The sequence below is a fragment of the Callorhinchus milii genome, unplaced genomic scaffold (genome assembly GCF_018977255.1).
Source record: "Callorhinchus milii isolate IMCB2004 unplaced genomic scaffold, IMCB_Cmil_1.0 Scaffold3, whole genome shotgun sequence".
NCBI lineage: Eukaryota > Metazoa > Chordata > Chondrichthyes > Chimaeriformes > Callorhinchidae > Callorhinchus > Callorhinchus milii.
Genome location: NW_024704744.1, coordinates 93,096,012 through 93,119,829, shown reverse-complemented (window position 1 = coordinate 93,119,829; position 23,818 = coordinate 93,096,012). Strand labels below are relative to the sequence as shown.

At 40.7% G+C, this 23,818-nt stretch overlaps 1 protein-coding gene across 1 annotated transcript in view; it reads left to right on the top strand.

The window, feature by feature from the left end:
* rbks (ribokinase) overlaps nucleotides 1–23,818 on the top strand; it is a 41,567-nt gene that overhangs the window by 16,054 nt on the left and 1,695 nt on the right. The window contains exons 6-7 of the mRNA XM_007910061.2: nucleotides 257–348; nucleotides 9,748–9,936. Of these exons, the coding sequence (XP_007908252.2) occupies nucleotides 257–348; nucleotides 9,748–9,936 (281 nt within the window). The remainder of the gene's footprint in view (nucleotides 1–256; nucleotides 349–9,747; nucleotides 9,937–23,818) is intronic.

Below are 23,818 nucleotides of genomic sequence, written 5' to 3'. Positions count from 1 at the left end.
CTTGAAGTCGTCAGATTTATTATTAGCTTTCAATACAATACTGTTATGTGTGTATATATATATATTTTTAAAAAGGATAAATGTGATTCAATAAAATATTCTGGCGTTCTGATGACGTTCGGATGTCAAATTTTATTTCTATTATCCATGTATCTGAGTCCCATACTAAGATTATTTTCTTGTGAATATTATGATTTATTATTAAAATGTACAGTATGTATCTTTAATATTGCAACTTTTTCAACCCTTTTTTCAGTGAAAACAGTCTTTAATTCTGCTCCGGCTGTTGCTGATTTGGATCCTGAATTCTATCAAGTGACAGACGTCTTCTGCTGCAATGAGAGTGAGGTACTGCAATGAGTACATTTAATGGTGTGTTTTAGTTTATTAAACTAGATCGAGACAGGTTTAGTGGCAAAGCTTCATGTCTTTACCTCTAGGGCACTCGGGTGTAAATGCAACAAAGACTGATGAAATTAAAATCTTTTTATTTTGCCAACTGTGATGGTAATTCTATCAGACATCTAGTCCTGGATGAGAGCTAACTTTCCTCAGTTGAACATCAACACGACCAAGGCCCTCCTGATTGGCACCAGTCAGCATCTCCAAACCTCAAGTGCTGACAGCATCACAATCCATGGATGCACACTCCACCTTACTAAGTCAGTCCGGAACCTTGGCTTCTTGTTTGACCCTCAGTTATCCTTTCTAGCCCACATCCGTGCCTTCCCCCACCTCCGCAACATCGCCCGGCTCCACCACATCTCGCACCACAGGCCACCGAAACCCTCATAAACACATTCATAGCATTGAGGCAAACTCCCTGCTTGTCAGCCTTCCCAACTCCTCTCTCCATAGGCTGCAGATCACCCAGAATTCTGCAGACCATGTCCTGTCCTGCATCATCCTCCATAACCCTATCATCCCTATTCTCGCCTGACTCCACTGGCTTCCCGTCACACAGAGGATACAGTTCAAGATCCTGGTTCTCATCTTCAAAGCCCTCCATGGCCTATCTCCCCCCTACCTCTGCGATCTTCTAAACCCCTACTATCCTGCCCGCTCCCTCCGCTCAACGGGATCTGGCCTACTTCATGTCCCTGAAGCATGGTAAAGCATGGTAGCATGAAAAGCACTACAATGCTTTAAAGCACGGTGAATAATATCAATGGAGCAGGCCGGCTTTCTGTGTACGTTTGTGGTGAATGTGGTTGATTTACGTCAAACTGAGGAAAGTGCTGATCAGAATTCTACAGTATATACAAGGCCATTCACGGCCTCGCTCCCTCCTACCTCTCCGACCTACTATCCCCCTACTTATCTGCCCGTAGCCTCCGTTCCTCTGGCTCCAGGCTACTCCACATCCCCCGCCCTAACCGCCCTACCATCGGTGGCCGGGCTTTCAGCCTCTCAGCCCCGAGGCTCTGGAACTCTATCCGCCAGTGCCTTCGCCGCTTCCTCCCTTTCCTCCTTCAAGGCCGGTCTCAAGACCTTTCTCTTTGACCGTGCCTTCAGCTCCCCTCTCGACTCTCTTCCCCCTCCTCACTCCCTCCCTTCCCTCCCCTCACCCTGACCATTTCCCCCCCTGCTCGGGTCCTGACCCAACTGTCCAGTGCCTTGGGACGTCCTCCCGACGTGAAAGGCGCTCTGTAAATGCAATCTTGTTGTTGTATATCAACCACAAATGCATGGCTACTTTTGAAGTGTCAATCCTGTGTACAAGATAATGCTGCTGTTTACTTATGAAGGGTGAAACATTTTGTGCCATGAAAAGATACTTGTAGAAATGTGTGACTTCCTTCTAATTACCTAATGTGATTGCCCGGATTGAAGAAAGTGTTTTATTATTGGGTTGATTTATTAAACAATGGCTGTGCAATTCCAAATAAATGTGTACCTGAGCCAGGCCAAGAATTCTAGTGGTGCAAACCAATTCATTTCCGTTGTACAATAAGTCAGATGGTTGTGAGTTCAAGCACTGTTGTGATATTAAACTCACGATCTAGGCTGACACTCCAGTGCAGTGCCGGGGGAGCTCTGCATTGTTGGAAGTGATTTCCTTTGGTTGAGATGTTAATCCGAGGTACTGTACTGACTTGTAGGTGGATGTTAAACTTTCCATGACACAAACAAAAGAGAAGGGAGTTTCTCCGTGTACTGGCCAGCAATACTCCAGATAAATTGGATATGGCTGTTTGTGGGACATTTGCGTTCACAAAATTGGCTGCTGTGTTTGCCTAAAAATACACAGTCACTACACTTTACAATAAATTCTGTGAATTGCTTTGAGATGTCCTCATGATGTGATAATTGCTATGCCAAATGCAAGGATTATTAATCATACTCCTCTTGTAGTTACATACTCCACTGTAACTTTGGAAATAATAATAATAATCCTTGCGTTTGATGTAGCGCTTTTCACATCTTCTAGACTTCTCAAAGCGCTTCACAGAATATACTGTAAAGTGAATTAACTGTATATTTTGTGGGCGAAACTCAGCAGCCAATTAGGCCCAGTAGTGTCCTACAAACAATGTTTGTGGGAACACTGTGGGATTGAGTAACCAAATTGTTTTTTAAGGGATTATTGCCCCTGAAAAAGCAATCCGCCAATCGACTAACAGCCGGGTTCCTATTTACTGCTAGGTAAACAGAGGTGTGTGTGGAGTAAGGAAACTTGCGCAATGTTTCGCTCTGCCCGGGCATCGAATCCACGTCCTCTCGCTTGCAAGGCAAGTGCTCTAACCACTAAACTACAGGACTCCACAAAATTATGTAGGTGAGCCATTGTTAGAACCCAAGAAATTTACAACACAAAAGATCATTTGGCCCATTGTGTATGGAGGCTCTTTTAAAGAGAAATAATTTCAGTTACACAAGAATGTAATTTTTTTTCTGGTCTGATAAATCTATATGGATGAAGCTGTGATTTGGTTACAGGAATAAAAACAAATTTGTAATCTATAGGTTCCTATCTTTCTCACATAAAGTTATCAGAATTATTGTAAACAGTAAAACTTCATTAATAACAAAGTTCCAGAGTACTCAACATCCTTTGTCATAAATTTATCTTTCTACCATCTGTTGAGAATTGGCTGTGGTTTAATCTTAAAAATCTTGTCTAACGTAACACAATAAGCAAGATCTGGTCAAAGCCTCCAGGGGTTGCTAAAGATTTGAAACCACAGGTATTTTCTAGTTTTCTCTTAGTTTAAATTTCGATGTGGAACAAATGTTTTCTGGACAGTGTTAACTTATTTTCAGTTTGTGCCCCATGGTGCATTTTGCACAGTACATTTTTATGCCTATGTGTTTATGCTTGTGTAAGGATACCACTGCCTATACTGTCCTTTTCTTATGCTACAACCAAAAACATAGCATTACTAAATCACCAGTATGCAGTGCTCTATATTTTCAGGACTGGTGCCACCTTTATCTGTTGCTTTTACCAACATTTTTGCCAAACAGCTGCTAAACAAGAGGTTGGTCCAAAGAAAAAACACTAACTAACTAACTCAAACCAGCTTTAGTATCACTGTATTGTATATTTTTTGTTGTATCTTTTCCTGTTTCTTCTCTGTTCTGGAGGATGGCAACCAGGGCGCTTCATACTTCATATTTTCCAATTTGACCACTCTGCAGATGCTGGTGATGTTATACCAGCCCATTCAACAATGTCACCTGTTTTTCTTTCCCTAACCCTTAGGTGATTAACAGCGATAATTATTATCTTGTAACAATTTTCTCCTCATTGAATCGTAGAACATTTACAGCCATTCACCTCCTAATGTCTGTGCTGGTAACTCCACTATCTATTCTACTCATATTCCCTTCCTCTTCCTCATATCCTTTAGTATTTTCTTTAATTATCTATCCAATTTGCTTTTACAACAGACAACAACAACAACTTGTATTCATATAGGGTTAGGGTGCCAGACTGAGGATCTTGAAATTGATCCACTCTGTGACAGGGAGCCAATGGAGTTTGACAAATACTGGGGTAATGGAGGTACAGAGTTTATTGCGGGTGAGAATGCTGTCAGGAGCTTTGAATTAGTTGAATTTTGTGAATAAGTGGAGCAGGGGAGGCCAGCGAGGAGGGCGTTTGAGTAGTCGAGGCGGGAGGTGACTCCTTGCTATGGGCTAAGCTTCAAATCTAGTAACCCCCACCGAATTAATCAGTTTAGTCGTTTCCCAATGTATGTAGCATTACCCCCATTAATCCATAAAGTTACAGAGCGTAGTATAGTTGTCCATTTACTTTTTGAATACTGTTATAAACTTGGCTTCAACAGCCATTTGTGATAAAGCATTCCACATTCTTACAACCCTCTGTCCAAAAAGATTAGTTCCAACTTCGCTTTTTTATCTTCTGGTAATGATTCTCAATTTATGTGCAATTCATCATTGGCCTAATTATTTCTTGCTTGTATTATTTCACTAGTCGTTTTTCTTGCTCAGACTAATTCGCAATATAAATCTACAATATAATTCATATATTTTAAAGAGATGTTTTTTAAAAAGTAGTAACTCAATCTCTGGGTATAATGACAATGAAAACAGTTTGGCGTTGCTCTTGCAGCTTATGACTTCATTCAGATCCTTTGATCCTACCTTGGATCTCAGTGCCAGCAGTCAATTGTCTGTTTCTTCTGGTTCTCTGTTAGATTAACCATGCTGGGTTTCATATTGAGTGTAGGAAGTTTGCAGCATTTAGTAAAGTCTCCCTAACAATGACTGACTTTACATCACAGAGTTCCTTCATAATAAAGTCAAGCCTATAATTAACTGCAAAGTTCTTAACTTTATCCAGTAAATTTGCCAAGTCAACCTCAGTGAAACTATTTCCTACAACTTCTCCCTCTGCTAACACTATGTTACATTTCCTCACAGAATTTCCATTTAATATAGCACCTTTCATGTCAATACATTACAAAATTCTTACAGGTAATCACTGTTCAGTTTAGCGACTGTTTTTTATGGGCAAACACAGCAAGAGCTCATGAATAGCCATCAAGTGAATGATCAATTAATCTGGAGTATTGTTGGCTGGGATAGCGGAAGAAACTACATTTTCATTTTGAACAGTGTTCAGTCTTGGAACAAGTTCTCTCCATTTTTGTTGTATGTTTCATGTGAATGACTGCACTTTCAATTGAACACTTCCCAAGTACTTCACAGGAGTGTCAGCTTGGACTATTGAGTTCAAGAGCTAACTTGCCAGTATTCACAAATACTCTGTCCTAGATAATACAATTAAATCCTCCTCCAAATATTCCATCTTGAAACAAAATACGTTTTTGTGGTTAATGGAACTCCCAGTAATGGTTGAGAAAGGTTGTGATCTTGCAGAGAAGTTTTGTTTTACTCCTTGAGAAAATATTTTCAATGGAATTTTAGATAACCGATAATTCCTGTATTCCAATCTAGTGGAATAGCTTTCCAGTGTACATTAGGTAGTAGTAAGGGCTCAATTATAGTACATAGCTTCATGTTGATGTATAAATATAGAGCAATAGATAGTGAGTTACAACTGTCATTCTATTCAGTTTAGATGCAAGCTTCCTTGTTGATTTTACAGTATTAAATGATGTATGAAAGGCTTGTTTTTTTCTGCAGCATTCAATTCAATCCAAATCTATAAGCACTTTAAGAATCACATAATCCAGTTCAAGGCATTGAAAGCTCCCAAACCAATTCCAGTAACATCCAGGGATTGGTATCTGTTGTACAGAGTACCATAGAAATGCTGAATGTAGGCACATCCCAACTTTGCTCTCACAATTTATAACTCCAATCAAATTATAGATGACAGCTTTATTATTGTATGCTATTCTGCATATAACAGTTTACATCCATTAGAAACCCCCCCAAAACATAGAGTGCCAGAATGACATAATATATGCTGTACTAAATATGTTTTCTGTCTCTCTGGCACTTCATTGTGTTTGTTGGGTTCGTTCAATGCAACAGTACTTGATAATTGTTTCAGGAAGATACAAATCAACATATCAACATGATTAATCATCTGAATGGAGAATTAGGGTGTAAAAACATGTTTTTTTGACCTGTTGACATGCACTGTACAAACAAAATTGAAGTGAATGTTTACAATTGCCTGTAAGACATGTGGCGAATAATGAAGTCATGTCTACACTTGTACTTACAATTGACCGTTTTTAAAAAGTGCAGAGTTTTAAATTCTTTAACCTCCTATTATTGTATCAACAAATCTAATCAGATAACCAAGTACTGTACTTCTGAAGCCAGATGTTTATGCACATTGCGGGTGTGATTATTTGCAGAGCTATATTAATAACCCACTTCCAACTACATTATCTATTTTCTCATCCTTTCAAACATGTTGATTGTGTCTTCTCTCATCAGTCTTTTATCCAGTGAACGTTTAGCTCTGTGAGTTTCTTTGTAAGCTAGAGATCTAAATCCTGAGATTAACTTTATTAGCTTTTCGCTGCACTCTTCAGTCTTTTTGAATGTCTAAATCCGCATGAATATTCCAATTGTAATTTAACCAGTGATTCCAGATTTGAAATAACTTGCAACAAAAATCCTCACGATCCATTCAAATACTTTAGTATCTTGTTGATAACAACAACTTGCATTTATATTGCGCCCTTCACACAGGGTAGAGACTTGGAGAACTTACTGATATCAGAACAGATCTGAGAGGGAAGGGGCAAGAAACTGGTCTGCAGTTTGATCCCTTTGTACAATGCAAGGAAATGCAAAATGCAAGGATTCACACAATATGTTCTGCTCGTCAGCGAATGAGACATTGTAATTTGACTGGTATAATTACTGTGGACAAACTGGGGAAATCTGGCTGTAGATCTGATACCTGCACTTACTTTGGAGAATGACACCTTGACCATTCTGATTGGTATACTAGGCTGACACTCCAGTGCAGTGCTGGGGTATGATGCAGTGTTGGAGGCGCCTGTTCAGATGGACGTTGAAGATCCTCTGGCACCATTTGAAAAGAGAAGGGTGCTTCTCCCATTGTTCTAGCCCAAAATCCCACAAATAAAATTAGTTATTCACTTCACGCTGTTTATAGAACATTGTTATTCATAAACTGTTAGTGAAATTTGTCTACCAAATACACAGTAATTATTTGGAGTCCTGTAGCTCAGCGGTTAAAGCACTTGCCTCACAAACGAGAGAATGTCAACAGGTATTGTCTCAACCTGGTGAAAGAGCAAAAGAAGGTTCCAGTCATATTTTAACAACTATAGATCATTATCTTTCCTTCTCCACCCCTCCCCTTCCCTCCACATTTATTCTGGTACATTTTGTACATGCTGGCAGCTTATCCCCTCGGGTAATGTTTGTACTCATTATTCATGTATGTAGCTTTACTTTGGTTTGTCACACACCCAGCTTGCTAGAACTCTGATGAAGCAAGTCCCTGAGTTGTGAAGGACCTCGAACATTTAAAGTTAGTGCAGGACTGGCAGTGTAACAATACTCCAGAGCAAATGCTCATAGCTTCAAAATAAGGGCAGCAAAAAATGCAGGAGAATTTGTTTCAGTAGAAAACTGATGTATTGGAGTCGGGATTCTTCCCATTCAGTTCCAGTTAACCCTATAAACAAAATTCCTAATGGGTAGTGTGGTCATGGCTTGACAGATAATGAATGGTTTGCTTGCTGGACAGTGACCTCAATTGCAAGCTATGCGGTTGAGGCTGGTTAAAGTCCAGCAAAGCCCCCCTCCCCCAATACACACTCATGTGTCCTCAAGCCTTGGCACTTATTGTCCAACGCCCTGGGACATCTTTCCGACATGAAGGGCGCTATACAAGTGTAATTTCTTGTTGTTATCAAGCTAAGCTACCTCAGTATAATTTCACGAACCTCTGCAGGTTAATAGCGTGAAAATCATCTTCAGCATCATCAGACCTATCTGTTCCCACCCCTTTCTCTAAATGTTTCATTGCTTTTCCATTGTTTCACTGACTCCTGCCTTTCATATATATTTATTGTTGTACAGCTCTGACAAAGCATCGGTCTGTTTAACCTTACCTCTCTTGAGTGGTGCATTTCCAGAGATATCTGACCTCATTTACAATTGAATGGTACAGGAAAGGTTTCCAGCCGACCCTGTCAATCAAAGGCAGGGAAAACAGCTGGCTCTGTCGTTATCAGGTTTTAATAAAACTGCTCCTGAGTGCTGCGGTGTTTAGTCAGCACACTAGATGTCTGGACATTGTTTAATTTCAAGAAAATATTACATAAATACTCAACGTAAACCTGAATCGATTTCTTAACCCAATGCCCTCACGGCTATTTTGACATCAGAAAGACAGGTGGCCATCCAAACTATAATTACTCTATGAAGCTGATCATTCATTATTTTATATTATATATTATTATTATTATTTTTCGCAGGTCTTCGAGGCATACATTGAAACATTATCATCTATCCAGCAATTGTTTCTGATTGATAATGCATAGAATGGCTGAACCTGAGTTTAAAGTGCCATATACTATATTCCAGAAACAATCATGACAAAAGTATTTTCAGTCATAGATGTGCTAGCTGATTCACAAAGTGCCCCAAGCAAGAAGTAAATAATTTGTTTTGATAGTAGTAATAATAATAGTAGTAATAGTAATGATCATATTTGCAGAATTATTTTTGTCTTGATATATCTGACTAATAAGGAAATGTTATAAGGCTACCATTTTTGGATTCGATTTGTTTCAACTCGGTTACTCAATAGTCTTCACAAAACAAACGGTTGTCTGCAACCAAGTGGTAAGTGGCTGGATGTGTCTTAGCCTGTACTCGTGGTATTCTTAAAACACCCAATGGCTTCAAATTTATGCTTCAAAAACAAAGTTGTTAACCCTGCAAGAGCTACATTAACTTGTAACCGTTCTTTAGCATATTACTAAAAAAAAGTTACCCTCAACATTTGTATCATACTCCCCACCCACCTCCCTCCTTTTTGGATCTTGTTTCAAATATGTAGCATCTGTAGGATTTATTTATTTGCATTGGTTTACGTTCTGACTCTGCCTTGATCTCTATAATAATGCATGTATTGCACTCAATATCCTGGGATCCATTGCCTTGGTCATTCACTTTACAGTATATTCTGTGAAGCGCTTTTAGAAGTCTCAAAGAGGTGATAAAGCGCTATGTCGAATGCACGGATTATTGTTATTGCGGCAGGTAAATGGGGATAGAGGTTGGCAAACATTACAGTATTTTACATTAATAAGAGAGAAACTTATTTACTTTATTTTTAAGGCTACCTCTTTTCCAGTCAGGTACTCCATAAAAGTAGTGTTACAGTTTCTAAATTACGTGGCCATTGCCTGTTTTGTAAGGTCTTGGTCAAAGATTTACAAATAATGTACAGCACGGAAACAGGCCACTCGGCCCAACCAGTCGATGCCGGTGTTTAAACTCCACACGAGTCTCCACCCATTCCTTTACAACAACACAGCTATTGTAATGAATGAGAAAGGAGGGCTTATAAATGTCTGTGTCTGGAGCAATTTGATGATATTGTGAGTGACTTTTAAATTCAGGAATGTTAACAAGGGTAACAGTGCTCTCTATAAGGTCCCCATTTTATTTTTGTTCCAATAACAACTACACTGCCCTCTGTGTTATTGGGCCTGACATTTACTGTGCTGCAGATCATGATGTAAACAAAAATTGTATATTTAAAAAGTCCAAATTCTAAGATCTTTTCCTGATGTTCCTTTGCAGGCAACGATCTTGACGGATATTGAAGTAACTAGTGTGGAGGATGCCGAAATGGCAAATTCCATTTTGCTGGATAAGGGTTGCAAATCTGTGATCACCACATTGGGAGCAGGGGGTTGTGTGCTGACGACACAAGAAAACCGGACTCCTATACACGTTCCCACAAGAAAAGTAAAGGCACTGGATACTACGGTATGCTTTGTGGTTTAACGGTTTTGCTTTAGGGGCTTGATTGAAACAACAAAGTATCATGACTAATCGAGCAAACCTCTGGACCAGAGGATGTAGGCTATTTAGTGGTTAAACATGATATTGTTCCTGAATTCCTTGACATTTCACAATTCAACAGCTTAAAACTTTTTTTAAATAAAATTTTACATTTCAGAAGCACTTTTGAGAATCGTGTCATCCTACATAATTTCCTTGGATTTAAGCACTGTATTTAACAAAAAAAATCATCAACCATGACTCATTTTAAATCTGCAAAATTTAGGGGTCTTGAATCACCGATTGTTTCCCCAAACTGGGAGGGCTGATGTCTTCTTTTTCCTTTAACGTTCATCCTGGCTCAGTTGGTAGCAATCTCACCTCTTGAGTGAGAAGTCCCACATTAGGATCCTCAGCTCACTGTGGTTGGCACTCCAGTGCATTGCTGGGGGAACACTGCATTGTCAGTGATGTCATTCTTTGAAGGAGATCTTAAAACTTACTGTGCTTGTTCAGATAGACATTAAAGATCCTCTTGGCAGGATTCACAAAAGAAGGGAGGCTCTCACGGGTCCTGGTCAACAATCCCCTAGATAGATTTGGTCATTGTTGACTTTGTTGTTGCCCACAAACATACACAGTCAATACACTTTACAGCGTTTGGGCTCACAGTCTCCTGTGGCAGCCGTGCTTGGAGCAGAGACTGAAACTAACAGGCAAAGCGCTCACCTGGACTGGGGCTTCCACAAACAACAGTAAAATTACATTTGTATAGTGCCTTTCACGTTGGGAGGATGTCACAAGGTGCTGGACAATCAGTATTTTGGACCTGAGTTGGGGGTCGGGATCGGGCAGGTTGGAGGGCAGGGGGGGAAGGAGGATGACTGAAAGTATGGGAGGATCTTGAGATCCTCCCTAAGCCTGTAAGACCATTTTGTCTCAAAATGTAAGATTGCACAGAATTGTGGAAAATTCTTAAATTCAGTCTTAGTTGTAAACTGGTTCTTTGAAAGAACTATGGAAAGCAGGTCTTGAAAATACGACTAAATTTACATATTACTTCCAGAATTCTGCACAAACTTCAATTCCAAGGCAAAATGGGTTTAAGGCTGCAATTTAATATATTCAGTTGACCTATCTGTAAATTCCTATACTGTATCTTAGTTATCCTGTTTAATCTTACACATCTTTCAGATATGCTAAAGCCTACGTATCCAGTTGTGTTTCAGTTGAGAGGCCATTGGCATTTTTTAAATTTGTTGTCCTCTTTCATTTCACACCAACTATTTCCTTGCCATGTTTCCTCTGTTTGATTATCAGTCAATAAAAATAAAGGTGTATCCAAATTGACGGCATTGTTACAAAATAGGAGTGGTTTGTACTTGTCACCAAGGGACAGCATCAGCACTCCCAGGTCAAGTTCCTGAATTAGGTACAAAGCAGAATGTCACCTCTATTACATTGGTAATTAACCTAAAGACCAACCTTAGAACAGCACCCCTAGTATATTGGTTTACCATTAATTCACTATTCTTGTGGTTTGAGTGAGACCATCTATTTATAGTGCTAATCTGATCAAATGTTTGAAATAGATATTCGTTTCATTTTCACGACCTTAAATTCTGCCTCCAGATTTCAGTCATACTTTCCTCATCACCGAATATGATGTAACACGGGACTCTTTGTCATTCGTCCTTCTCTATCCTTTATACGCTTGCCTTCTTTGGAGACATCAAAGATTGTTCTTTTTCAAATATTTGAAAAAAGCGCTTGTTAAATAATAAAAGTACACACTCTATTTTACAGAAAACTACTTTCTTAATCATTTGTCCCAAAATGCAATGGAAATGAACAGGAATATGAATTCTGAAACCAAATGGGAAACTTAAAGAAAGGTAAAGACAGGCTTTCTGCTGGGTGTCTGTTGTGGGTTGTAACTCAATGGCTGAATAAACCTGAGTTTATTCAGGTTATTCAGCCATTGATCCCAGCCCTACCTCTCTGCTTCCACCCTCTTCATATAAAGAATACGACTTGAGGTTCTGGCTAACTTATTGTCAGACCTTAAGTCTTGGAAGAGCCATAACTTCCTTTGGCCAAATATTAACAAAACTGAAGCCATTCTACTTGTTTTTTGCTAGAACTTTCATGCCTCTGACTGTAACTCAATCAAATCTTCTTGGCTACTCACTCATTCAGCCACTATGTAACAAGTGCTTTTTTTCAAATATTTGAAAAAGAACAATATAAAAGCTTACTGAGAAAAGGTGAAGAGAGTGGGACTAAATGTATGGCCCTTTTAGAGTTAGGCAGATGGGCTGAATTGCTGCAAATGGTCTACAAACTACAATTGGATAACTATAAATATTTAACTCATCTGCGGTCACTTCCTAGCTGAAAATATTATGTATTTATGTAAAATGTTGGAGCATCTTGGAGCACTTAGTGAATAAAATATTAATAGTAGAATTTCAATTCATTGCTTGTCATCTGTCAGAATACTTCTGAAAGGAAACTAAATGTACGATCAGAATTGAGACAGGCTTTCACACAACTTCCCATCATCTTGGGCCATTGTAATAATCATGATTTTGGTTTGAATCATAAGTGCATTTGTTGACAATATTAATTGTAGAGTATATTGTATTACAATTGATACTGTTTGGTAGATTTAGTGTTGCTTACAGCTGTTGGGCCTCCAGCGCCTCCTACAGTTCCCAGGCTATTCATATGGAGACTGAATTTGAATCTTAATGACCCTGAGTAAATTTCTGCAAGACCCCAGACAGTCAACACCTGGTAGAATCCCTTTATCAGGAAAGATGAATTTAGACGCAAAGTAAGATGGTTTGTCCTAAATATTAAATTACTGTGCAGAGAGGGAGATGAAAAACAGTTTACATTTATTTAGTGCCTTTCATGTTGGCACGATGTCTCAAAGTCCTTGAAATTGTTTTTTGCTATTTAAATTCAATACATGTAAAGTAATTTATGATGATGAACAATATGCAGGCTTTGACAGCTGACTGGGTTTGTTAGAAAAACATACAGAGCTGTTTCCCGTTGCTCTGGAAAAACTGGCCACTTAAATTGTCACTGCTGCATTCCTGTTTCCTTTCTTAATTTGTTTTACTTTATAATATATTTTCTAACAACATAGACCCGAGAATAATCTTATACTTTGACTTGTTACTTGAAGTATAGTGCAAATTCATTTCAAGCCAGAAATACCTCGTTGATTGGTGTGGCTTCATCAGGTATATCATTCTTCCACACAAAGGGATTCTGCCAGGTTTTGACTTTATGGGGTGTTGCACAAGTTAACCCAAGGTCACTGATATTTTAATTCAGTTTCAATATGGATTTACTGATACAGTACGGGGAGAAAAGGGTCCTTATATGTAGGGCAAGAGTGTCCAACATTATCTAACTCAAATCATGCCTCCAGCCTTGTTTCCAGGACCACTGCTGTTCTGACTGATTGCCTGTCAGGCATCAAGTCCTGGATGAGCTCTGACTTTCTTCAGTTGAATGTCAAAAAGACAGGCTCTCCTCTTTGGCTCCCGTCAGCACCTTCTTGCCTTAACCTGCATGGATGCACATTCCATCTCGCAGAACCTTGTTATCTTCGACTCTCAACTGTCCTTTGAACCCCACATCCATACTCTGACCCATCTCTGTAATACTCCCTGCCTCCCCCACTCCCTTTCCTCTAGGGCTGCCATGACCCTAATTCACACATTTATTATGTCCAGCCTTGACTACGTCAATGCTCTGCTCACCAGACTCTCCAGAACTCTGCAGCTCAGGTCTTTTCCTACACTGGGCTTTGCAAGCCTATAATCCCCATCTTCGCCCAGCTCCATTGGCTCCCATCCCCCAGCAGATCGAATTCAAGATCCTCATCTTCACGTTCAAATACCTCTACGGTTTTGTCCCACCCTACTTCTGTGACTTACTTAAAACCACACCAATCCAGCTGCTCCCTTTACTCAGCGGGCACCAGTCTGCTTCATATCCCCTGCCCTATCCGCTCCACCATTGGTAGTCGAGTTTTCAGCCCATTCTCTGGAATTCATTCTGGAATTCCTCTAACTATCCCCTCCCTCAGCTCTTTCAAAATCCATCTCAAGACTTTCCTGTTTGACCACACTTTTGGGCATCTTTCCCCTCTCCATTCCTCTTGCTTCTCACCCCCAAACTCGGGTGCAAGTCAGGTCTGTCAAGTGCCTTGGGACTTACTCCCAATGTGAAAGGCGCTCTATAAATGTAAATTTTTATTTTCTTGTATGTCTCACAATATTCAAGAGTAAAAGCAGTAGCAGACCCAGGACACTGAATTCAGCTGCCATGAAATTAACATAATTTTCCTAAATCCTTCACTTTCCCCCCAGTTTTGCCGTCATCCTTCAATTGAGAGACGGGCTGAACAAGTCACAAATTCATCGGGAATTTTTGAGGCAGCTCAGTGAAGAACTTTCAAAGAACATAAATATGGGTTTGGTCTATTCCAGCATTAAGCCATGAATTCCACACAGCTTCTAATAAAACAAAGTTTAAAAAATTTGATTTCACACTAATGAAAATAGATAGCAGACATGAAGGCAAGCAAACATGAAAGGCCTTTTATTTTCATAATATTTCATCTGCGCATGACTCCAAACTGAAGAGAACAAGTAATTCTAGGTAATGGAAGCTTTATGATTCAACAGATATTTGTTAAAAAACACACATGAACAGCGTTTAATACTTGCGTGTTTCATTAAGAGCTGCCAAACACACTGCAAACCTTGTAAAAGAAAAAAATAGAAAAATATGTACTATGTAATAACATTCGAGGGATGGTCCTTTTCTAAACTTTTCTCACTCCCCAAATCAAGTACACATTTGTTTAAGAAAATACATTTTAGATTGGCTGAGGCTAACCCTAATTAAAGCCCAAATAGTTAGTCTGAACCATTTTGTTTCACTTATCACAGGCAGCTACAGAAAAAATACTACATGTGAAAAATGTGATATCCACAGAAAAAAAACTTACTAACTGTAATTTAGTCGATTGATTGTTCATTCATAAGGCTTTCGTACACCAGATTCTTGGCATGCTTTGACATATTTATTTACATCACCACACAAGTCAAAATAGCTCATTTTGAAACTGATGTAGAGCTTTTCAGCAGGAACATTTCTCAGATGTTGAACTGAGACAACTAGGTGATGGTTCTATCACCAGCTGTGGTTAGCACAGTCACTGGGGTGAAATGTTGGTGTTTTCTAATATGCTCTCGTTGATAATTATTTGTAAAGAATATTCGGTACACAATATCCCCTTTCCCTCACATTTCCATGTGTTGAATTGCTCCTTTTTGCATTATTTTATATAAAAACTCATCACCATTTGGGATTTGGGCACACTTAACTGGAGTGTGAATTTAGATCCTTGAAACAGCATTTGAATGTTGCTTTGCATGATATTAACTAAATTTGTTTAGGTAGTCCTGTAGCTCAGTGGTTAGCGCACTCGCTTTGCAAGTGAGAGACCTGAGTACAATTCCAGGCAGAGGGCGAAACCTTGGGCCAGTTTCCTTACTCCACACACCTAATAATAATCCCTCCAAAATCAAAAACAATAATAAATTGGTCATTTTCAATCTACGACTGTTTGTGGGACACTGCTGTGCGCAATTGGCTGCCGCGTTTGCCCACAAATATACAGTCAATTCATTTTACAGTGTGTTCTGTGAAGCGCTTTGGGACGTCCTCCCGACGTGAAAAGCGCTATATCAAATGCAAGGATTATTATTATTATATTATACCATTCCCTGCTGTGTCCCCACAAGCGCAGAATTCAGTTCTGGACACAACTGGTCACATCTTGCCATTATGTACTTGTGGAAGAAATGGAGAAAATGCAAAGGAAAGCTAGTGCCTGATTCCATCCGTCAGAGGGTACCATAACTGTAAAAGGCTTGAGAAACTGGACTTATTCATATTGGTTCATAAGACATTCAGAGCTGATCATGTCAAGGTCATCAGGATCCTTCAAAGAATCAGGGTAAAGGCATTCATTGTAAATGCATGTGGCAAAACTAGAGTTCACGCCTTTAAGTTGAAAAAAAAGTTGTTTCCAGCTGGATGTGAGGAAGAAATATGTTTTGCACAGAGGGTGGTGAACATCTGGAACAGGCTCCCAAATGAACTAAATTGTCTATTCAAATTCTATTCACTCATTAAAGAGACGGGTAGACAAATTTCTCAGGAACAGGAATCAGCAGTACAGATGGGGAGCCCAAATAATAATCCTTACATTATTATTATCTAAATTTGTCGTGCTGACCTTGTTAACACTTGTGTGTCCCGGTGTAGCATAGAATAGTCTCCAGTATTGGTGGGAGCTTGATGGATCTTGCTCAATCGTCTTTATGAGCGGGAATAATTTTACAGTGCTAATTTTATCCCCTTGAGTTAGCCTTGGGCTGCTTTGGTTCTTCACAGTTTTTCACCTGGGGTGGGGTAATGGAAACTGGCTGGTCAACAGAAAACAAAAGTTGTTAACGTTGAGTGGGATGTGAAATGGGGAATTAACCTGAGAGTCAAACTCAATGAGGCTCTGGGCCCTTTTCTGCTATTTGCTTTCTATGTATCTATGATTTGGGGAAAGGTGATGTTTTTCAATTTTAATAAGTAGAGAAAATAAGCTACGCAGTGTAAAAGTTGTCTGAGACAACAAACATTTTCCCTGTGGCTACTGTCAAATACTCCATCTTTGATCTCTTTTGTCTATGTGAATGATCTCCTTGTGGTGAGGCGTGTTTTTTTCAAAGAAAAGCAAAACAGCACTGTTCAGGAGAAAATGGCTACTCAGCAGATAGGAATGCAATGGTTATCAGCTGCAGACTCTAAATAATTAACCAGTCAGTCCCAGCTCTGTGGCCAAATGAGTCAAGTGCACTATGGCATGAAATCTCAGTGAGTTTTTGAAACTACTTTCCAGGGAGGAATAAAAAACAACTTGTTCATTTCTTTCTCCTCAAAACATGGCAAAAACTATTTTCTTGATGGGCAGCTTGCAGGTCAAAGGAAAGGGATGTTGTTAGCAATGTGTGACTTTTTCTGAAGTGGCCAGCTTCTCTCAAAGCTGGGTGAAAGCTTTTGCATACAGTAAACATCAGAGTTTCTTTGAAAAGCCTCCCATTCTTCAATTTGTCTGTTTTATCAAAACATATCTTTATTATTCCAAAGTATGGAGTGATAATGCATCTTTTAAAAGGGTTACATTAAGCTGTGGGGTCTTTCTTGGGGCTTTGCCTTACAATATATTCTGTGTTGACATTTCACAGGCTCGAGTTGCAGATTAGCATATATATACTTTTAAGATCTTCCTCGCCTGAAGTTTAAGAAGCCTAGACTTAACTCCAAATACGGGCACTTTGACAGAGGTCTATGCCAGATGTAGCAGATGCTGAGGTTGTTTTGAACGCCTCCTTCTGGTGGGACTGACTGACAACTGGTTTAAGCAAACAGTATTTTTTTAAAAAAATATGTTCATGGAGAAAGCTCAAGATTATAGAGCGATTGAAAGTTTTAAGGGGAGATTAGGAAATATTTTTTATACAGTGAGTTGCTTAAACATGGACTGCATAGACTGTAAGTGGCTATTGAGGCTGAAATTATAACAGAATTTAAAAGGGAATTAGATAAATATTTGAAGAGGAAAAATATAAAACCCTGGGGAAGGAGAGGGGAAAGATCAGGTAATTGGGTTTATCAGGTAATCCTCGACCTATCGGCAGCATTCGATACGGTCGACCACGTTATCCTCCTCCACCGCTTGTCCTCCCACCTCAACCTTCAAGGCCCTGTCCTTGAGTGGTTTAGGTCATACCTCTCCCACCATCTTCATTTTATTTCCACAAACGGCTTTTCCTCCAGCCCCCGCACTGTCTCGTGTGGTGTCCCTCAGGGCTCTGTCCTCGGTCCCCTCCTCTTCACCCTCTATATGCTCCCTTTGGTGACATCATCCGCAGACATGGGGTTATCTTCCACATGTGTGCGGATGACACCCAACTCTACCTTTCCTCTTCTACCCTCAATTCTACGACCATCGATGTCCTGACAGCTGTCTGTCCGACATACAGTCCTGGACAAGAGACAACTTTCTTCAGCTCAACGTGCGCAAAACTGAGGCCCTCCTGATTGGCTTACGTCAGCGCCTCCGCACCTCAGGCGCTGACACCATCAACATCCAAAGCTGCACTCTCCACCTCTCAAAGCCATCAGGAACCTCGGGGTTCTGTTCGACCCTGAGCTGTCCTTTCTTCCTCATATCCGCACCACAACTGGCACCGCCTTCCATCACCTCCGGAACATCGCCAGACTACGGCACTACCTCACCCTTCACGCTGCTGAAACTCTGGTCCACGCCTTTATCACCTCAAGGCTGGACGATGGGAACTCTCTCCCCGCCGGACTTCCCGGCACCTCCCTCCACAACCTGCAGGTCATTCAGAACTCTGCAGCTCGTGTCCTGTCCCGCACAAGGCTTCGCGACCACATCCCTCCCACCCTCGCTCACCTCCACTGGCTCCCCATCCCCCAGAGGATAATTCAAGATCCTCATCCTCACCTACAAGGCCATTCACGGCCTCGCTCCCTCCTACCTCTCCGACCTACTATCCCCCTACCTACCTGCCCGTACCCTCCGTTCCTCTGGCTCCTGTCTGCTCCACATCCCCCGCCCCAACCGCCCTACCATCGGTGGCCGGGCTCTCAGCCCCTAGGCTCTGGAACTCCATCCCCAAGTGCCTTCGCCTCGCCTCCTCCCTTTCCTCCTTCAAGGCCGGTCTCAAGACCTTTCTCTTTGACCGTGCCTTCAGCTTCCCTTTCGACTCTCTACCCCCTCCTCGCTCCCTCCCTTCCCTCCTCTCACCCTGACCATTTCCCCCCTGCTCGGGTCCTAACCCAACTGTTCAGCGCCTTGGGACGTCCTCCCGACGTGAAAGGCGCTCTATAAATGGAATCTTGTTGTTGTTGTTGGGTTTGTATAGCTTCAGTGGACCTGCTAATACGTTCAAATCTATTTTCAGTTGTGAAATCAGAGAAGGCAAGAATATGGCATTGGACTTCCAAATGGGATATTTTTTACTAAAATGTCGGTACCCTGATAACTAGCAATGAAACGTTCCCTCAGGAAATAGTGGGTGAAATCAATGATATCGTAGAAGTTGAAGTATAGAACGTTTAACATGATCTATGGAAGGAACGAGTTGTTGTGGTTAAGTTTTCTCATGTTCTTATGTTATTTGAGATGTAATACTGAGATTTGATTCACTCCATTTCAAAGAAATAGCCCAGTTTTGTATTTCGTAAATTGGTAACTCATTTAAGGATTCAGAAGATAATTATCTTGAAAGACAGGCAATTATATTGCAAGGAGCTGAGGAGCAGAGGGATTTGGCAATGCAGGTACGTACATAAGTCATTCAAAGTGGCATTGCAAGTAGGAGTGCAATCCCTAGAATCTTGATCCAAGGATCCCATATGACAACAGTGCCCCTGAAATCCTGGGATTTATAGAAGAGAGTCCTGGGATTGTATTAAAATGTATAAAAAACAGTGGCAATGTCACATTCTGTTCATCCATTCTGTTTTCCATCTTTCTGTCTTTCATCTGCCCTCTTCCCCCCCCCCCCCCCACCACACACACCTATCTCTCAGTAATTTTTTTCTGTTAGTGTTATGTTCATCTATTTAACTGTCAGTTTAATTTCTCGCTTTCTGTCAATCTCCTATATCTCCCACTCTGCGTTTGACATTCTTTCTCCCACTCCCCTTATATGTGCCAATAACCCTCGTTCAGTTTCTTTGTGAATGTACGTCTATCTCTGTATGTATCTCTCTTCTACTCTGTGCCAACTAATTCTCTTCCAGACCTTCTGTGTTATGCTCCCCCCCTCTCTCTCTATGTGTAATATATATTATATAATATACTGTGTATGTTTCTTAGTATCTGTATGTGGCACTGACGTTTTTCTGTCACTCTTTCTGTAGAGTGTCACTTTCTCTTGTCAATAAATCTACCCATCGCCAATCCCCCTCCCTGCCGCCTACCAGTCCTGCCAGCTGCTGGTTGTCTCAGTCAGTCAGTTGGTGTCAGATCACTGTGTTACTGAGGTAGACGGGGAGGGAGGCGAGTCAGTGACTGGCTTAGGGAGAGGTTCCTACCCAGTGTCTGCGATGTTGGCCCGGTTCCCTACCATTTTTCCAAGGCAAGACTTAGCACCTCAGGATCCCGAAACCCAGGATTTGGGATATTAAGATCCTGAAATCCTGGGATTCAAAAAAAGCACCGGGATTGCAATCCCTAATTGCAAGTGGCAAAGGCTGTAAAGAAACCCAATAACATGCCGGGTTTTATACACAAAGAGGTAGAGTACAATAATTGAGGAATAATGCTAAATTTGTGGGAAATCTTTGGTTAGGCAGCAACTGGAGTATTGCGTCCAGTTCTGTGCTCCTCACTTCAGGAAAGATGTTAAAGCCTCAGAGGGAGTGCGGAGGTTTGTGAGAATGATTCCAGGGATGAAGATTGGAGAACCTGAGTCTGTTTTCATTGGAGCAGAGAAGGCTGAAGGTGGCACCTGATTGAGATGTACAAAATGATGAGGGGTTTTGACGGGGGTAAATAGAGAGAAGTTATTTCCATTGATAGAGTATTCAGTGAGTGGGGGACACGGGACAATTTTTTTCACCCAGAAAGTAGTTGGGATATGGAAAATGGCCTGCTGAGTAAGGTGGAGGTGAAGTCCATTATAGCTTTCAAGATGGAAATAAACAGGCATATGAAAGAGAGTCTTAAAGGGGTATGATGGCGGTGGGATTAAATTAATCTCCTTGCTTTGTGAACTAGTGCAGACTCGATGGACCTCCTTTTGTGCTGTAGATGTCTACGTTTCTAAATTCCAGGCAGTGCAGTGGCATTGACTATGTCAGCCTCAAATAGGATTTCTCCATTATAAATGTGACGGTTAATCTCCCCTTATCCCTTTATTTCCCTACCTTCAAAACCCTCTTTAAAAAATACTGTTTTTGGCAAGTGTCCTCAAATTTCTCATCTTTTTTCGGCTCAATGATATTAAAGGTACTACTTAAGTACAGTTTTGTCATGGACTGAAGCAACTGAGCTACTAAGATTTTGAGATGGAAGGAATGCTTGCACAGAATGCAGGAAAATGAGAACAGCACAGCAGGAAATCTATAAACTACAAAACTACATAAAGCATGACGGATTGGGTTAAGGGAAAGTTGCTCACATGCCAAATATGTAAAAGGTTATTTTTTTTAAAGTATTGGCAAGCCATAACAGAGATGCATGCAGAAATGAAGGGTGCGTGTGTACAATAAATCCATTAATATGTGGTAGGATCCCACTGAAGAAGTCATCATTTTCTTTCCTGACAAATGTGTGACTGGTTTGCCAAGAAATGTTGTTTGGGTTAAGACTTCAAGAAACTAGATTAGAGATTGCTGATGTGCACATATTTTGAATTTCTGCCCAGTTAGTCATTTGTTCAGCAATTTGTTTCAAACAAAAGCATACAAATGTGATTCGCCATTGAACAGGCACTGTTGTTTTTAGCTGCAATTTGTCATTGGCTTGTCTATAATTAGTGCACTGAACAGTAAAATGCAAATAATCAGGAAGGTTTTAATTTTGAATAATACCCTGGAGTCTCCTAGCTCAGTGGTCAGAAAACTCACCTCATAAGTGAGAGGACCTGGGTTCGATTCCTGGCAGAGCAAAACACTGGGCAAGTTACCCCACGCACATTCCTCTGTCTACCTAGCAGTAAGTAAGAACCCGGTTGTTAAGTCGATTGGCAGATCGCTTTACTGGGGTTAATAATTCCTTCCTTCAAAAACAATTGGTGACTTAATCCACGACTGTTTGTGGCCACCACTGTGCGCAATTGGCTGCTGCGTTTCGCCCACAAAATATACAGTCAATTCACTGTACAGTATATTCCGTGAAACGTTTTGAGATATCTCGAAGATGTGATAAGGCGCTATATCAAATGCATGGATTATTATTAACCAGACTTAGTTGGTAGCATTCTTTCCTTTGGGTTAGAAGGTTGTAGGTCAAGTCCTACAACTTTAACTTTAACAAATGAGACTTTAAGCACTATGTCAAGACTGACACTCCAGTCCAGTATATTTAGCATATGCTAAATTGTTGGAGATGGATGAGGCGTTAAACCGAGGTCCCTTCTGTTTGTGTGGACATGTGGAGTCCTGTAGCTCAGTGGTTAGAACACTCGCCTCACAAGCGAGAGACCTGGGTTTGATACCTGGCAGGGCGAAACCACATGCCTGATAATAATCCCTCAAGAAAAATAAAACAATAATAATTCGGTCACTTCAGCCTAAGGCTGTTTGTGGGACACTGCTGTGCGCAATTGGCTGCCGCGTTTTGCTCACAAATATACAGTCAATTTACTTCACAGTATATTCTGTGAAGCGCTTTGAGACGTCAAGAAGACATATAAAGCGCTTTATCAAATGCAAAGATTATTATTATTATTAAAAGTTCCATGTCTATTCAAAAGAAGGGTTTTTCTTCTGGTGTTCTGGTCAACAATGCCCTAGATAAAATTGGTCATTCACTTTACTGTGGATTGTTGGAAATTGCTGCTCACCAATTATGATTGCTGCAGTTGCCTACAAACACACAGTCACCAACACGTTACAGAAACTTTATGACGTGATTGGTACAATGATACATAGTTACCACACTCAAACACTATTGAATGTTGAGGCAGGTTGAAGAATTCACTATTTACATTTGTGTAATCCTAGTTAATAATAATCCTTGAATCTGATTCAAACATAGTGCTATAACAGACATTCATAAACCTCTCCCTGTCCACTAGTACCGTTCCACCCCTTCATTCCTAACCTTAAAAAACCCTCCCTGGACGCATTCCTGCTCTCAACTACTGCTCGATCTCCAACCTTCCTTTCCTCTCCAAGATCCTGGAACGAGTTGTTGCTTCCCAGCTCACTCCTTCCTCTCCTGCCACTCGCTTCACAAACCACTCCAATCAGGTTTCCTGTCCACAGCACAGATCAGCCCTGGTCAAAGTGACAAATAACATTCTATCCATCTGCAACCAGAGCTCCCTCTGCCTCCTCGTCCTTCTTGACCTCTCTGCTGCCTTCGACACTCTATCACACTTCCCATCACACAAAGGATACACTTCGAGATCCTGGTCCTCACCTTCAAAGCTCTCCATGGCCTTGCTCCCCCATACTTCTGCGATCTCCTAAATCCCTACCATCCTGTCCGCTCCATCTACTCAACAGGCTTCCCTAACATCTCATCAAAAAGACAGCACCTCCAGAAATGCAGTGCTCCACAGTACAGTATTGCACCGGAATGTCAGTCAAGGCTGTCTCTGTGCTCTGACATGGGACCTGAACTACAGCCTTCCGACCCAGAGTTGAGAGTGCTACCAACTGAGCCAATTTGACAGTTATACTATACCTGTTAGACGACATCTGTAGAAGCAGACAGATACCAACTTTATTCAAGGGTAGTGAATGAGTGCATAGAAAACAGAAATCTGATAAAAGATAATGCTGGCAGATCAATGACGGATTCTAGGAACTGGTATTAAAAGAAAAGCAGTAACTGAACCACTCCTGAGTTACACCCATTTGTGTGAGATCACTGACCACAGTCCATATCCCACTGACATTATCTCGTACCTGTCTGCAATGAGAACAAACATCAAACTGTAGAGTTTAGAAGTGAATGAGTTCATTTTCATTTTGAAACTTCTAACATCTAACTTATTCTTGTCTTTGT